Consider the following 18,418-nt stretch of genomic DNA (forward strand, 5'->3'; position numbering starts at 1 on the left):
CCCCCCCCCAGAACGGACAAATGAGTGACACGAGGCGTTCATTGATTTTAGCGGTCATGTTAAAAATCTGTTAATATTTTAATATCTCTCTGGTATCGCCAAAATACTGTAAATCGTTTACAAATCGCATATATTCTTTTATGTTTTGCTATCATAGACTTATTCCACGGGTCTGAACTCCGTTGACTTAGTCACAAAGATGTGTTGATTTTTAATTTACTATTACAGTAACCTGAGGCGAGGTCAGATTCTTTATCTGTATCGATATATTTTCGACCACCCCCACCAATTAATTATCACATATGAAATAATAAAACTAATTAAATGCTTATTATGTTTCTAAAGTAATATTCACCTCTTTCAGTATTTATGAAAATGTTTGCACGTGACCCTTAATAATGCGCTAGAGTCATGAATGATATAACAACTGATATACCGGTATCTTATAAGGAATCTCAGATACAACTTTTACTCCCAGTCGTACATTTGATCTCACACGTCGAAACATAAGAAAGTTGATGATTTCAAGTATTTTACATATGTACATAAACTGATATTTATTTTAATATTTGGAAAAAACAGTTTTTTAATTGTTCTCACTCCATATATGATGTTCTACATTAAGGTATGAATATGAAAAACTACAGCCTGTATGTACATAGAGAACCTATACACAACCCCAGCATCTGCATCCATTGAGGTCGCCAGTAGATCTGCATCAACACATGGAGAGGCACAAGGATAAAAAACATTTCAAGGATTTTTCGATATAAAACTGCAAAAACATTTGTTTTTCAAAATGTAGAAGACATGAAGTATGAAAGGAAATGAGAAATGCTGACAAGGTGTGACAGGAGTGCAGTCGTACCGTGTACAACTCCTAATCTGTAAGAGAGGCGGCCTTTAGTACCACAGATGGTATATTTGTTGAGATGTTTCCCTTTCAGTTATGTTACCGTACATGATATAAATCATGTTACAAATGCACTTCAGTTGTCTTCATTGTACAAAATAAGCTTAACGACAGTTTACTGAAAGCGTCAGAAAAAATAACACAACGAATATTGAGCAGCTCAATTTCAAACTATACGACTGTTTATCACTGGGTTTCGATTTTGGAAGAAGATATAAACCAGATTTAAAAAGATATAAACCAGATTTAAGAGATATAAACCAGATTTAAGCTTTCAGTATGAAATAGTTTAGCAAAAAGTGTTAGCTTCAACATTTTGACATACAAGGAACAATATTTTGGTGGTGAATTTAAAAATCCTGTTATGTTACAATTCATCAAATGTATTTGATTGGCAAGTCATTTTCTAGTTATTTTACTTTGACGTTAAGAGACAATACAAAGTATAGTATAGCAGTGCATGTGTACTTCATATTAGGGCAAACGATATGTAGTCAAAGTAACCTTGGGGATGGCCGTCGGTGTATGGCAAGGTCACATTTGTACTGTGCTGCCTTTGAATAGCCCACAATCACACAAAAACAGCATATTGTATAGGCATGTACACACTCTTTTCTCTAGTGATCAAGACAATAGGACACAAAGTAGGTGTGTCTCATAACATATTGCATACGATATATCTTAGTTAGAATTTTTATAATATTTTACACCAGGAATGAAAAAACGTCACTTTTTCTAAATACTACTTCGAAGAGATCGAAGCATACTTAGAGATGCTACTGCGAACAGCGAGTAAAGAACTCCACAATTTGTTTGACGTAGCACTTCATTAATTTGTAATGTGAGGTTACCACACTTGGTTTGACGTAGCACTTCATTAATTTGTAATGTGAGGTTACCCAAATTGCAACAAAGTTCGAGATGAGCCGGTGTTTCTTATTCTTATAACAAACAATACCTGCGGTATGCGTATTTTTTCCTTGATTTTAGTTTTTTATATCTAAGTTTTTATATGAAATATATTTTGAATAACAACAGTATCACAGTACTAAGGAAAGCGAACCCTATGTTACTGCCGTGTCTAATGTATCTATCGCTCTCCAGGATTGTCTAATACATCCGACTGTTGGCCAAGAAATAGGTTGGTTGGTTTCTATAATTTTGTTAAATATTACATACATTGTGTAGATTCAACATACGACATTTTAAAATTTTCGTCCGAAAATGGGTTAATTTGGGTGAAGAACTGCCAAGTTATATAAAAAGAAATTATATATGGTTCATTTAAAGCTATCAGCACAACTAAACTTATAAACACAGTTGGTAATTCACATTTCTAAGGTTGTTCAGTTAAATGAAGTGTTATTCGAAACCTCATACATAAATGTTCACTTTAATTTCCAGCTATATTTCTACAGCACTCAAAAATGCTGTCAATAACACTAACACAATTCTTCTCCTCACACGTTCATTGTCAAAATCAAGAAGAATATTTTTTCTTGCATTAATATTCTTTTCACCTGATATATTTTTTCATAACTTGCATGATTTGCAAAATGATCAATACACATATAAAATAAAGAAATGAAGGAGATCTACGTGCTAATATCCTGAGCAGGACAGTAACATCTGATTAACATATATATGCAACTATATATATTACTTTATATATATATTTCCTGGAATGTAACACAACTGGCTGACCATTAAAGGAATAGCCTCTTAAAGACGAAATGGAATGATACGACACGTGGTGGTCACTGCGTTCGACCAAAGGAATCTGCTTTATCCACACACAAGTCTATATCCAAATATAGGGTGTGTTCACTGCACTTAAAAACTTCCCGATAAGTCCTTGACCTCGATCACTTCTCAACATGAAAGTGACATTAGACAGAGGTCCGTGCACTATTTGGTGTTTTTATCCAAATAAAAAAGTTACACGTTGGCGATCGTTCACATGCACTTCATTGACTGACTCCTGTCATATTCAATTATATTCGGTATATCTTTGCATATGAACTTAGAAGCAAACTGGGCTTTCTGGTAAACTTGATTATAACTTTCCATGAAACCAGATCAAATGTGGACTACTTGTTGTCTAGACAACAAGGGACATAGCAGCGTTCGATGGGGTTTTCTTCCAGCACATGTACTCCCCGAAACCTTCACTAAACCATCTAATGACGTTAACTCCATCTGGTACAGCCTTGTTCCTGTACTCGTCATCCTTTTGATGAAGGATTTCCTTTCGGTTCAATCCAATAGGAGCTGGTGTAAACGGTTTATATTTCCAACAAAGCAATATAATTCTGTTGTTGATCCTTTGTGGTGAAGTCTTCAGTGATCCCAGCGTTAACAGCCATTTAATTTCACATGTCAGCAAACTGTGTTATCCCGCTTTGTGACAAGGCACTGTTCTTGTTTCTAAGGTTGTGACACATGTGTTGCTAGGGAACCATTTTTGTGGTATCTTTTTTATTAACAATTGGTAAAAGATAATCGTGCTTCACAAACATCTTTAGAGAAATGATGTGTGTTTATATTCCCTTTTTTACGTTATAGTCCATCCAGTGTCCCGTCCACAAGGCGACCTCAGTCTCATCTTCAATGAGCATCTCCAGAAAATGCAAGAAGGTAAGCCTTCTTATAGGCAAAGATTTGTAATATAATGGTTACGGATAACTAAACAAGAGGGTATCAGCTGCAATGGTATCACATCTGCCACAGTATTGCTCAACAGTTTCACCGATATATCTGTCCCAGTGTAGGTCCCCATATATCCATACTGCATTGTCATTTCCATGGAATATTTTCCATAGACAAGTCCACAAACTCAAGTATCATTCTAACGCTTGGTAATTAACGAACTGTGATATCACCGATATTCTAACGCTTGGTAATTAACGAACTGTGATATCACCGATATTCTAACGCTTGGTAATTAACGAGCTGTGATATCACCGATATTCTAACGCTTGGTAATTAACGAACTGTGATATCACCGATTGTCTCCAGCCTTGTCTCCCTTGGAATCATTGATATGAGCGTGTGTTGGGTCAGCAATGAATTATCTCTTTTATATTTCACACAAAACAACATAATGCTGGTCCAAAATCACAGGTAAGTACTAAAGCTACCACTTTAATTCTGTGACAATGAGGAATGTCTTACTACGGTAGCATTTGCTTAATCCATTAGAAAAGAAATGTAAATGTCCTAGTGATATGGTACAGAGCTTAAACATCTGGTGCCACTTTCCCATATAATGATAGCACTACTACATACACCGGCTTCAGCAGTAATAACGGAAAAGTGGTGTGCACAAATGGTCTAGTACCGCTGAACTTCTGTCACAGGTAGATGGGTTGACAGTAGGCAAGTCGGTCGACTCATTGTCAGTGTAACCATTGTCTACATTACTGTAGCAAGTTGCCAGCATAGAATGTCATGACCCGAGCAATGTGCCTATCTGTATACACATTGTTGGGACAACTTGCCAGCACATGACCAATTTGTTGGAGCAATGTGCCAATTTGAGTCCACATTGCTGTTGATGACTTGCAAGCACATAATCACATTGTTTGACCAATATGCCAATTTGTGTCTACATTATTGTGACAAGTTGTCGGCACATGACCGCATTGTTGGAGCAAAGGACCAATCAGTGTGTGTCCAAATTGCCGTGATGTCGATATGCCATTTGTGCCTATGGACGGAAGGCAAGTGAGCCAAACTAAAACGGGTGTCATCTACAGCAGTTTTATATATCCTCTTCATCTTCATCTCCCTTCTTCACTCTCGCACACAAACAGAATGCTATTATAGTACCAACAATCTGTAAAAATAATCAATATTTCATTAAAATAATTAAATCAGATCACTTTAATGACAATTGCATTATAGAACAAGAGGCCCAGGGGCCTTAATAGCTCACCTGGTATTTTATTTTTCAATTTAAAACCTGCTGAGTACCATTCAGGTTTATCAAAGGAGTACAAGTAACAAAGTTGCATCTTCCATTTATAAATATTCAATTCCCTTTGCCCAAAGATTCTCTAAAACAAGTTTGGTTAGGTTAAAATCCCTTCAACGGTACAGAAGGAGAAGGATCTTTAATGTTTTCCTCTATTTCCCCTAATGGGCCCCACTAATCTGCCCCAAAGAAGGGGAATCCACACACCTCAGTTTAAACAAAATTGATTCTTTTCTCCCTAAGCATGCTTCAGACTGCATTTGGTTTAAATCCCTTCACTTGTATAGTAGGAGAAAAAAAATCCTCTATTTCCCCTATTGGGCCCCGCTCCTATGCCGCCAGAAGGCCCACACCCTCCGTTTATACAAACTTGAGTCTCCTTTGTCCAAAGATGCTCTAGGACAAATTTGGTCAAAATCCTTCAATTGGTTGAGGAGAAGATTTTTAAAGATTTACCTATTTTCCCCTATTTGGCCCCGTCCCTCTGCCCCCAGGGGGACCATACCCTCCGTTCATACAAAACTGAGAACCCTTTGGCCAATGATGCTCCTGACCAAGCTTCAGACTGCATTTGGTTTAAATCCCTTCACTTGTATAGTAGGAGAGAAAAAATCCTCTACTTCCCCTATTTGGCCCCGCCCCTCTGCCCCCAAAGAGGCCACACCCTCCGTTTATACAAACTTGAGTCTCCTTTGTCCAAAGATGCTCTAGGACAAATTTGGTCAAAATCCTTCTATTGGTTGAGAAGAAGAAGATTTTTAAAGATTTACCTATTTTCCCCCTATTTGGCCCCGCCCCTCTGCCCCCAGGGGGGTTATACCCTCCGTTTATACAAAACTGAGAACCCTTTAGCCAATGATGCTCCTGACCAAATTTGGTCAAAATCCTCTGAGCCATTCATAGGACAAGTAGCATTTTAAAGGAAAAAGTTGACGGACGCCGGACGACGGACGCTGCACCATGGGATAAGCTCACTTGGCCCTTCGGGCCAGGTGAGCTAAAAAGTAGTTGTTTTACTTGATGACTTGTCTCCACAAAACATTGATATATCGATGATTTCTAACATCAATAGTCGTTTCGTATTTTTTTAAAGCTCAATAAAACAACATATAATCATTGAAAATGTCTTCTTTAAGGCAAAACATGACAAACTTGTACAACTATAACATAGTATTCAGAATCTTATATATTTAGTCTGACACAACAAAATCGTGCAGTAGACTTTCTTGTTTACTAACATTACGTTATCAATAATAAGCGGTCATTCTACACTATAAAACTCTATGACAGTTTCCGATACCTACCAGGAATATAGGTACAGCGAACGCTACGGCTCCCAGTATTAACGAGTGCTGCATCATGTAGTCTATGACTTTATCGTAGCAGCCCTGGAAAATACAGAACGTCTGGGGTGTCAATCCTTAGGAAACGCGTGTTCTTACTTCATCGTATGACCAATTAGAATTCATGGTTGGGTGTACAGTCAAGCTTTTGTTATACAGCATATGGTAATAGTAATATTATTTTAGCACTTTTCGCAGGGTAAATAGTGGTTTAAATTATGAATGTGCCAACTGAGTTCCTGTATATTGTTTTATATTGCATATTTTGTTGGTGCACCAATTCATCAATGCATCAATCTGTTAAAATTTGATATTGCATTAAAATTTTAGTGCTCTGAAATAAGTATGTTTACAATATCCTAAATATTCTGTAATCCTTAAAATCAAAAGTATTACAATAATATTATTTTAAGATAATGATTAAAATTAAAATATTTTAACCCATTAATATTACAGTACAATGTATATACTAAATGACATAATATCATCTTTACTATTATATATGTGGTAGGCCTCCTATAGATAGAAGTCCTTGTTCTCAATGGATGTTCAAAGTGAGTACCTGGTAACCAAGTACTCATTTTTCTGAAATAAGATCTTGCAGAGAAGGACAACTAGGTTGCTCCCACAATGGACCTTCTCTGCAAAAAGTTTTTATATCAGAAATCACCCAAATCTATAGAATATGTATGAGTTAAAAAGGACGCATTGATAATCAGCATGGGCATATTTTAGGCATGAGAGAGTGATCTTTCTGATTCCTAAGGATTGTGATGACCTCTGCCGATCCTGGTATATGATAACTGACTTGGCATTCCAAACTAAACAGGCTAATCACAAGAACCTACCATCATTTGTTTACATATTCTTTTTAAGTTTTTAAAATACTTATGGGCTCCTTACAATTACTTATAATCTTATAATTATACAAGTTAAAGATGAATGTGGCAACATATTTCCTTTTGTTCAACTATTATTATATGTGATCTATTTTTCAAACTAAAATGCATGTTTAAAATCAAGGAATTATTTTGTGAGTCATCATAAGTTGTGTTCGGAAGAAACAGGAATTATATTTGAATGAACATCAAAGGCCCGTTAAATTTTCCAATTTTGCTAATATTTATAGAACAGAAAAGAACGTTTATCAAATCTTGAAATCTTACAATTTTGCTGGAAGTTGGAATACAAAATAGAAAAGTTAACATGAAACCAGTTTTCTACCTGCAGGTGTATCTATTATCTCATCTGTAGTTTGTTTTTGTATATACATACCTTAATATTACATGTACATGTTCTAAAATTCAAGATTATCTGGAAATTTTCTTTTCAATTTCCTATATTAAATATATGTGTTCATTTAGACAATGTAATATGTCATGATTCAGCCCTAGACTTTTTTGTTTCGCCCAACACAAATAATTATGGAGTAAATCAAATATAAATCTCTTAAAATTTGTTCTGTACAATAATAACTCTTCATTTGTAGTCTGGAAAACATTTGCCAAGACAATGCACTTCCTTCCCAAACTACAGCAGACTGGGAGGTCTGGAGTATTTACAGTGTTTCAACACTCCAGTGTATTCCTTGGAGCGGGTTTTTACTCCAGGACTCTGGAACCGGGAGGAATAAACCTCTAACAGAGATTATCTAATGAGTAATGATTGCTTAGGATTCCTGTAGGAAGAGTAAATTCTCAAGTATAAATTGTAAGCCTCAGCTTGTGAAATCACACTACATAATGTTATAAAAAACATAGGCTGGATTGCGTTTGGCCGAATGCGAGACAAAAGGCATAATTATGTAAAAGACAAAAAACATTTCTGAACCTATCTACATAGTCAAACACATGATACCTCTGATGCTAGAACTAAATCTGCGCTTACACCAGTTAGTCTGGGCTCAAAATCTTTTCAAAGCTTCAAACATTATGACCATCCAGCACTAGTATATTGCAGATATTAAAGACTGAAATGCTACCTAACAAATTACATCAGTGATTTGAGTTATTTCCCTTTAAAATACTTAAATGAGCATTATCGATCTTACAGTTTTGAAATATTAGAGTTGTTTTACCATCTACAACCTTTTATATGCAGTATCATACAATGAACAAAGCCTTAATCATCATTCAGAGAAGATTTTTGTGTTTTTTTCTAAGTATTGAAGTTTTTTGTAAAAGAGATATACCATATCACAGTAAGGTACCATAAACCCATAAAGACCGACAGGTCAAGGTCTCACATGTATATCTATATTTATATATTTTGAAAAACACATCGTCAGCAAAACACATAAATCCACAGAAAAGTAAATTAAATTTTTGTTTAACCTTTAAGGTATTTATTTTTCCTGGTTTAAAAAAAATCCTTTTATAGAATTTTCTCTTTAATTTTCCTACATCATACAGTCTAATACCCCTTTCCTGCTACATCACAGATAAGGTTCCACATATGAACCTATACATTATTAATTTTCAATGTAGAAAACCTAAGCATACCCAGTAACGTATCCAATAATTGACAGTGCCCAAGGCTTGAAAAATTGACCGGTATATAATGACGTCTGGAAATGGAGAAGGTGATCACGCAGGTTTGCTCACCAATCATATTACCTGAGAAAATCAGCAAAAATCTAATCAAGCTTCATATAAAATTCCCTGAAGTATATGTTTTTTCACACTCCATGACTTTGATGATAGGATGATGCGAGACAACCAGCAAGTCTCTCATTTTCATCACATCAAATAATATTGAATTTCAATTTTGCTAGCGAGCAGATTTATAACTCTTAGAACTGGAGTTTTCAGGATCTGGATTGGCAGGCTATTGATTGGCTGGCAATGTTCATTACAAGGGGGCACTTTGGGAATGGTGGGCCGCAGAAACTATGGCTCTCCGATGACTGATAGAGCCTGTGAAGATATCATGAGCTACTTTATTTCCGTCGGCAGATCCGTTGGGCGTATTGTGTTCAGTTTTAGTACACATTAGTCAACAAAGGGAACATCGATAATAAAAACAACTTGCTTTGATTGTAGATGTTAGCGTCTTTTGTAATGCTGTATCTAAAATTGATCACTTTATGTTGCAGAGCTAGAAACCCTGAGTTTTGTTTTAACAATACAACTGTGTTAGTGGCTATGTCACAGCGGTAGTTATAATGTATTCGTGAACATAAAAGGAATCTTTACATTCCATTCCTTTATTTTGCTATATAAGTTTGAAGATTCCAATTCAACTTGCAACATTTTATATAAAATTGAATATGGCAACATTTTCATATTGCATTTAATTGATTTTGACACAAAACCATAGTGCTATTTCTCCAGCTTATAAAATACAGTACAGCAGTCTTCCTTTAACATATATATATCAAAACCTTGCCTATAGTGAAGTGAGATATCTTTGTGTCCTGTGTGACGAACTGTCATAGTGCATTGTAACAACATGCTACGGAACAAAGTAGGCCTATTGTGAATTAATTTGTTTGACCCGATATGATTTGTCAAAAATATGTTGTATTGTTGATGTAATACATTTACCATGACCTTTGCCCTTTAATCAACTTGTGTTAATTTGAAACAAATGGGTCAGTTATTGGTCGTTTTTGGCTGACCAATAATGATTATCAACTAAATTTCTATGATCTTTTATCAGGAAAATTTCATTAATTTGACAGATTAAGCAATCTCAATGGCTGAAGTAGATATGGAGGGATATGAACCGTAATATGTTCACCTTGAACTCTTATCTGTTAACCTAAAAATCACTAAGGGCCATATCATGAGGAATATTTTGTACAAAGGTCTTTTGTATTATAACTTACCACAGTATATAAATGTGGATTATTTTAACAGGATTTTGGTATTATAACTTACCACAGTATATAAATGTGGATTATTTTAACTCTTCTTTTGTATCATAACTTACCACAGTATATAAATCTGGATTATTTTAACGCTTCTTTTGTATTATAACTTACCATTATATATAAATGTGGATTATTTTAACAGGACTTTGGTATTATAACTTACCACAGTATATAAATGTGGAATATTTTAACAGAACTTTGGTATTATAACTTACCACCGTATATAATGTGGATAATTTTAACTCTTCTTTCGTATTATAACTTACCACAGTATATAATGTGGATAATTTTAACTCTTCTTTTGTATTATAACTTACCACAGGATAATAAGGTGGATTATTTTAACAGGACTTTGGTATTATAACTTACAACAGTATATAAATGTGGATTATTTTAACAGAACGTTGGTATTATAACTTACCACAGTATATACATGTGGATTATTTTAACAGAACTTTGGTATTATAACTTACCACAGTATATAATGTGGATAATTTTAACTCTTCTTTTGTATTATAACTTACCACAGTATATAAATGTGGATTATGTTAACTCTTCTTTTGTATTATAACTTACCACAGTATATAAATGTGGATCTTTTTAACTCTTCTTTTTTTATTATAACTTACCACAGTATATTAATGTGGATTATTTTAACAGGACTTTGGTATTATAACTTACCACAGTATATAAATGTGGATTATTTTAACAGGAGTTTGGTATTATAACTTCCCACAGTATATAAATGTGGATTATTTTAACAGGAGTTTGGTATTATAACTTCCCACAGTATATAAATGTGGATTATTTTAACAGAACGTTGGTATTATAACTGACCACAGTATATAAATGTGGATTATTTTAACAGGAGTTTGGTATTATAACTTACCACAGTATATAAATGTGGATTATTTTAACAGAACGTTGGTATTATAACTTACCACAGTATATAAATGTGGATCATTTTAACAGGACTTTGGTATTATAACTTACCACAGTATATAAATGTGGATAATTTTAACTCTCCTTTTGTATTATAACTTACCACAGTATATTAATGTGGATTAATTTAACTCTTCTTTTGTATTATAACTTACCACAGTATATAATTGTGGATTATTTTAACAGGACTTTTGTATTATAACTTACCACAGTATATTAATGTGAATTAATTTAACTCTTCTTTTGTATTATAACTTACCACAGTATATTAATGTGGATTATTTTAACAGGACTTTAGTATTATAACTTACCACAGTATATAAATGTGAAGTATTTTAACAGGACTTTTGTATTATAACTGACCACAGTATATAAATGTGGATTATTTTAACTCTCCTTTTGTATTATAACTTACCACAGTATATGAATGTGGATTATTTTAACAGAACTTTGGTATTATAACTTACCACAGTATATAAATGTGGATAATTTTAACTCTCCTTTTGTATTATAACTTACCACAGTATATAAATGTGAAGTATTTTAACAGGACTTTTGTATTATAACTTACAACAGTATATAAATGTGAATTATTTTAACAGGACTTTTGTATTATAACTGACCACAGTATATAAATGTGGATCTTTTTAACTCTTCTTTTGTATTATAACTTACCACAGTAAATTAATGTGGATTATTTTAACAGGACTTTTGTATTATAACTTACCACAGTATATAAATGTGGATTATTTTAACAGGTCTTTTGTATTATAACTTACCACAGTAAATTAATGTGGATTATTTTAACAGGACTTTTGTATTATAGCTTACCACAGTATATGAATGTGGATTATTTTAACAGAACTTTGGTATTATAACTTACCACAGTATATAAATGTGGATTATTTTAACTTTTTTTTTGTATTATAACTTACCACAGTATATAAATGTGAATTATTTTAACAGGACTTTTGTATTATAACTTACCACAGTATATAATTGTGGATTATTTTAACAGGACTTCGGTGTTATAACTTACCAAAGTATATAAATGTGGATTATTTTAACTCTTTTTTTGTATTATAACTTACCACAGTATATAAATGTGGATTATTTTAACTCTTCTTTTGTATTTTAACTTACCACAGTATATATATGTGGATTTTCTGTATGACTTCCCTTGAAGGGTGGCCCTTTATTCGGTGGGCCCTCTATAAAGACACGCCCCTGACATTTCTCCTTGTCCATGTCTGGTACACAACAACTGTCCGGTACCATGGGGTATTCTGCAAGTAAAAAATGAAATGTTACACTTTTGACATACACTACAGTGCAACTCACAGTATTGTCAAGTTTTGAAATTCATGTACAATTTACTTTCCATCTTTTAAAATTTGAACACTCAAATATTGTAATTTTATCTTTCGATTTATTTCATATCTTGATTTCTCTTAAACTTTAAAAAGTTAATTGATAAGGTTTAAGGTTTATTATGAATTTCCCAGCCTCAATATAATTAATTACAATTTATAGGCATCCATGCCTATCCAGGTATCCTCTGTGAAAGCCTGGCACAGAGAGAAATGCGGACCTCAGATAACCAATGATGAAAGTTATTACCTTTTCTCTACCAACAGTAAGGATTACCTCCCCAGTGTAAATGACTGAGGTATCAAATATAGATTAAAACTTATCCACCGACAACTTACATTTACTAAGAAACATCACCGATAGTTTACCATTTTACCAATTCTAAGCAAAATGATGATAAACAAGCAAAGAAATTCATACATTTACAACTGATCTGATAGCTCTAGGGGGTTTGAAGGGATCGAACTGTGTCTCGACCCCACCCAAACATGAAAAATATGGACAACTCAATCAACATCCCATTATATCACACACTGACACTATTCCACAATTATCCTGGACTTGACAATGACAGAAGGTGTTACAGGCATACCTGCTAAGGTTTTTTGGAATCTTCTGCATTTGCACTGCATATTCCAACATAAAAAATGTTTAAAAAGCACTTTTTTCAAGTTTTGAATAATAATAACTTTGTAGAAAAAATACAAATTATCTAAAGGCAATTTTAATAACTTAAATAAATGATTTTTGTAACTTTTACAAGTTAACATACTAAATGACCTGCAATAAGCAGGCTTGACCGGCATTTTAATCAGCTATGACACTCATCACATTATTGAGAACTTGGCAGGTATGGAAATTATTTTATATTTAATTCTTGTAAAACAATGTGCTTAATATTTTGAGAAAAAAAAAAATCTGTTTCAGTAAACACTGAAACCTGACTTCACAGTCATCAAAAAAGGATGAATCAGTGCTGGCAAAATGACAGTAAGTCGGTAAAACCAGGATTTAACTATAGCAACCAGTTGTCTTGGCACTAAAAGGATGTCTCATATTAAAGGTTGTCAGTAAATTCTGGTGTCGGTAAAGTCAGGTTACACTGCACATGCTACATGCACGTCAGGGGTGTCACTCCCAGCATGCAGTAGTTGCCATTTCTGTACGATGCTGACAAACTTGTGGTTAAAGGAGCAGGCCACATATGCTGATTATACAACTTATCATTTCAATGACAACGAAATGTAGGACCTTAAAAAGTCTGGGATGCCAGTGAAAGAACTTTTCAGTCTCATTCAGTTATGTTGTGCAATTAATATTTTCAACAGTTTTATTCTAGTTAATGATAAAACAGCTAGGTTTATCGAGAAAAATAGCTAGGTTTATGGAGAAAGAAGTTATTTTGTGCACATTTCTAGTTAGAAGAAGGAATTTAGACATGCTTTCCACATCGATTAAGTGCAACAAATGCTACAAGGTTTTAAAAAAAAGTCAATTAACAAACACTCAGAATTTATTGTCCTTAATATAAAGCAAAAATCGTATTTATTACGAAAAATATAAGTAGTTTCATAAAAAATGTTAAACAGAGAAATTCTGTGCCAAGAGAAAGGTAATATTAATAAAATGTGCCCTGAATTCTACAAAATACTTGTACACTATTTGTTATATAAATGTACGTCAAACAGCTGTCAATATCACATAGGAATGTTAGACATGTGTTTGTTGACAATATCTAGACACCACTCTTTCCACGAACTAACACACATGCGCACATACAATGGCACTTTCATGAATACAACTTGCATCATGTATTTTTCCTCTAAGTCTGAATCTAATGCAAAATTCGCAACCCCTTCCCTATACCTTGGAATAGAATTAGTAAAATGTTGGAAAACCCTGTTTAATTTGACAGCATCACTGTACCTTAATTCTACAAATTTCCAAAAAAGTTTAAAACAATGATATAATTCTTATTAAAAAACCCACCTCTATTGTAATAATTGAAGATACAAATGTCTATATTGAAATTTGATTACAAGTTAGTCTGGATCAAGAATACCAATTTTTGTATTTAAACTTTAATATTTCTGTTATTTCTGATCATTTCATAATTTTGAATAAATTGAAGATAATCGATAACTCTACCACGAGTGCGTAAGGTAATTAGCCATGGTCGCATGCAATATTATGGGATGTGACAGTCTACAGTATGTAACAGGGTACTTACTATTTTGAAAATAGGGTATCCCGTCTTAAAGGAGCACAGGAAAATAACAAGAAATGTACAACACAGTTTTGGGAAGTTGCCCCTCAAAAAATGCCTCATATATATAGTGAAACCTGTCTTAACTCAACATCAAAGTGACAAATATTTTAAGTCAGATTAGATAGGTTTTTGATAAAATAGGTTCAATTTACAAACCTAGTTGGATATACAGTTTATACAGGTTTCTGATACAGGTCCAAATGACAAACAAATGTATCCAGTCAAGGGACCTAGTTGAACATACAGTTTATACAGGTTTTTGATAACATAGGTTCAATTTACAAACCTAGTTGAACATACAGTTTATACAGGTTTTTGATGCAGGTCCAAATTACTTTGGGACTTAGTGTGGGAGGAAAACAGAGTACCCGTAGAAAAACGCCGTGGTCGGGCAGGTGACCCCAAACCTTTCACGTCCGATTTGGTGATCAAACCCATGTCGCATTGATGAAAGGCAAGGGCGCTATCCACTGCGCCACCCGACCACTCTTAGTGTCTGTTTTATCATACAGGTTTCCAGATTAGACAAGGTCAATATACATAGTAATGTTTACAGCAGGACATTGTTGAGGCTCTACCTGATACAGGTTTCTAGATTATACAGATTGCCATTCTGACAGGTGACATTCTGTATAGTTTTCTGGAGGTTTTACCAAAATGCATTGTGTATGTAACTTCTGGATAAGAGGTGGACGAAGAAGAGTCGGTTATCATGTAGGTAGGAGGAATATGGAAATTCTGTATCAGATGTAAATTTTTAGAGTCAGAATTTCAGCAAAGCCCAGGTTTTGACCCAGCTGATCTATCATAAATAAAATTAAATAAGAGATAATTAATTTAAAAAGGGTTTCCTTATAATAAGGTATCTACCTGCCTTGCTTTTAAGTGAAAAGAAAAGATATCAGGAATATGATATTAACTCTTACATATAGTTTTAAACAAATACTAAATAATTTACTAAAAAAATATATTTGAAATTATAACATAGTAACATACATGTCATTAGACCCAAAGCCAGTAAATAAGTAAACTGTTCAATCTAAGCCAACTACAGTAAGTAAAACAAAACACTACTATATTAACCAGTGGCAAAAACCATCCCTTGTTACAAACCTGTTACAGATTCAGGGATGTGTTTGGGGGAAAAGCTCTATATATACTAAGACTAAGTACAAAATAAACAAGTTCCTGGTATTTTTGTGATTTTGCCACACCATGTAAACTCTTAGTTTAACATGGAAATATGGCAGACAAAAACATCTCCCTGATTTCAATCTAAATTCAGGGAATTTCATTCCTCAAACTCCTTGCACACATCCCCACTTAGTTACCCACCTACCGTACCATAACCTTCAGAGAGGCAAATGTACACATTGTAAGAACTGACCTTCAAAACGTTCTATAAAAATGCCCTTTTCTGGAAATTCCCTTTTTGACACTGTTCCTTTAACCCTGTACTTTAAAACTTTCCTGTAGACACTACAATCAATATACAAAGCCCAAGATAATCCATATCTGATGAGAAAGTAATAAAAATGTACGATATCCACGCTACCTCAGCCTATTCTTTCCATTCTCAAAATTTCTCTTTTTGACACGATTCTAAACACACCATCATCAAAAGAAAGCTGTCGACTCTATCCTCTATAAATACTGTATAAAGACAACCCTATCCTCTATAAACCCTGTATAAAGACAACCCTATCCTCTATATATAACCTGTATAAAGACCTTTAATGTATATGTACATTGTGTATTATCCTATAATGTGATAAAGAGTATACCCACAATTAACCTTTATACAGTGGAACAGATAGGACAAACTAAACGTGTGTAAGGGGGTTATTGTACCGATTCCCAGTCAAACCATCAAAGCCTCTCTCAGTAATAACACAAGGAATACAGCCGCACTGTGTTCTGTGTATCGTTTAAAACTCACTGCCTCACAAACAGCACTCGCTAATAGTCCATGAAGAGTGCTCTCGGCCAAATTTCTCTCTAGGGTTCCAGGTTGTTCAAAACGTTATAGTCACAACTATTCTTAAACATCCCGTCTTTCTCTCCATTTCCCCCCTCTACAACGGAGGCTGCATGTGCAGCAGCTACAATAACCCATTTCTTTGTCCTGATCATCTGGATGCTTGAATCGCAATTTAACTGCACTGTTCAGATACGGGGTACCTGAATTTGGCTGACACTGACTAGTTAAACCTGCCTTACTCAATCTACAGCACACAGAGGGGTTAATGACATAATAAAGGGATGTAAGGTCTGCACACTCAAAGTTCAACATCAGCTTACAGCCTTTCCTCAGCATAAAACTGAAAGCCATTACGTTCTGGAATGGTCTTATTTTTGGCCACAGACTCCATTTTTGACGGAGAACTTCCAAACCTTAAATGTCAGCCACTAAAGTACCATTAAAACAACACCTGAACTTCTTCTATGGGTAATTAATTGTAGATTTATATGTACTGTTAGAGACAGTTGGAGACTTATGCGGAGATTTGGTGCGGTATACGTACTGTCACGTGACGGCCTCCTAGCCCACCAATCGCTATGTTGCTTGTATATCGCCCAGGAAAAGTCACTGCTGATATTGCCATAGGCCCCACAGCACTTTAACTGAAATGGAAAACAAAAATGTGTTAGTTAAATGTTGCAATGCGAGTATGGTATTAAATGTAGTGTATTATCTGCAGTCCCGTCCTCATATGACCCTGGCTGTTGCGAGGACATTAAACCACTATCAGACAAAATTATCTTTCGTATATAAATCCTCGAGTCAACTACAATATATATCTTTAAGTACATGGTGGTATTCAATGTCTTGTCTACAAATATACACGAAGGAATTTTTGGAGCCAGTTTGATTTCGAAAACATTTCATCCTTTACAAGCCATGTACTCAGGTTTCTTTACATGGAAACTTAAGCTGGATTAAATATGTGGAATGACACAATTGTGTAAAAATATGCACTTAAGGATGATAAAATAATTAGATTGATCAGGGAGATAACTCTTACACAATTCACAGATATATGTTTATAGTATGAGGTAAAAGCTCAATGCCAGCTGATTATATACTGGACGTACTTTTCTCTGTATGGAATCCCAGGCGTCAGTGACCAGTCTGTTGTGGGTGTTTGTCCGTACTTCAAAACCATACTGTTTTTCTATCGTAACCACCAGCTTTTCTTTAAAATCACTTGTCATCTGGAAAACAAATCAAGATATTGTTAATACATTTCTTTAAAAGATAAGATATTTCGTTAATTACTATCAGAATTTAATTCCTCCATTGCACTTTATGCATTTACAAAAAAACGTACCTTTTTTTTATATTCATACACTGTAAGTTGAAAATTAGTGATCTTAATTCACTGGAACAGAGCATTATATCAGAAACAATCTTAATTCACTGGAACAGAGCATTAGATCAGAAGCAATCTCAATTCACTGGAACAGAGCAGTAGATCAGAACCAATCTTAACTCACTGGAACAGAGCATTAGATCAGAAGCAATCTTAATTTACTGGAACAGAGCAGTAGATCAGAAGCAATCTTAATTCACTGGAACAGAGCATTAGATCAGAGGCAATCTTAATTCACTGGAACAGAGCATTAGATCAGAACCAATCTTAACTCACTGGAACAGAGCATTAGATCAGAGGCAATCTTAATTCACTGGAACAGAGCATTAGATCAGAGGCAATCTTAATTCACTGGA

The 18,418-nt window shown here is 34.3% G+C and overlaps 1 protein-coding gene across 11 annotated transcripts in view; it reads right to left on the reverse strand.

Moving 5' to 3' along the window:
- Positions 1-6: 6 nt before the first annotated feature.
- LOC110464092 (tetraspanin-18-like) overlaps positions 7-18,418 on the reverse strand; it is a 140,140-nt gene continuing 121,728 nt past the window's right edge. For 10 of the 11 annotated variants that reach the window (XM_021519139.1, XM_021519131.1, XM_021519137.1 and 7 more), the window contains 6 exons: positions 17,785-17,904; positions 17,214-17,313; positions 14,650-14,673; positions 12,192-12,334; positions 6,194-6,277; positions 7-4,751 (listed from right to left, as the gene is read on the reverse strand). In XM_021519139.1, the coding sequence (XP_021374814.1) occupies positions 4,677-4,751; positions 6,194-6,277; positions 12,192-12,334; positions 14,650-14,673; positions 17,214-17,313; positions 17,785-17,904 (546 nt within the window). In that variant the 3' untranslated portion in view covers positions 7-4,676. The remainder of the gene's footprint in view (positions 4,752-6,193; positions 6,278-12,191; positions 12,335-14,649; positions 14,674-17,213; positions 17,314-17,784; positions 17,905-18,418) is intronic. The other variant, XM_021519132.1, reaches the window with a different exon arrangement.

The sequence above is a fragment of the Mizuhopecten yessoensis genome, unplaced genomic scaffold, assembly GCF_002113885.1.
Source record: "Mizuhopecten yessoensis strain PY_sf001 unplaced genomic scaffold, ASM211388v2 scaffold10959, whole genome shotgun sequence".
Lineage (NCBI taxonomy): Eukaryota > Metazoa > Mollusca > Bivalvia > Pectinida > Pectinidae > Mizuhopecten > Mizuhopecten yessoensis.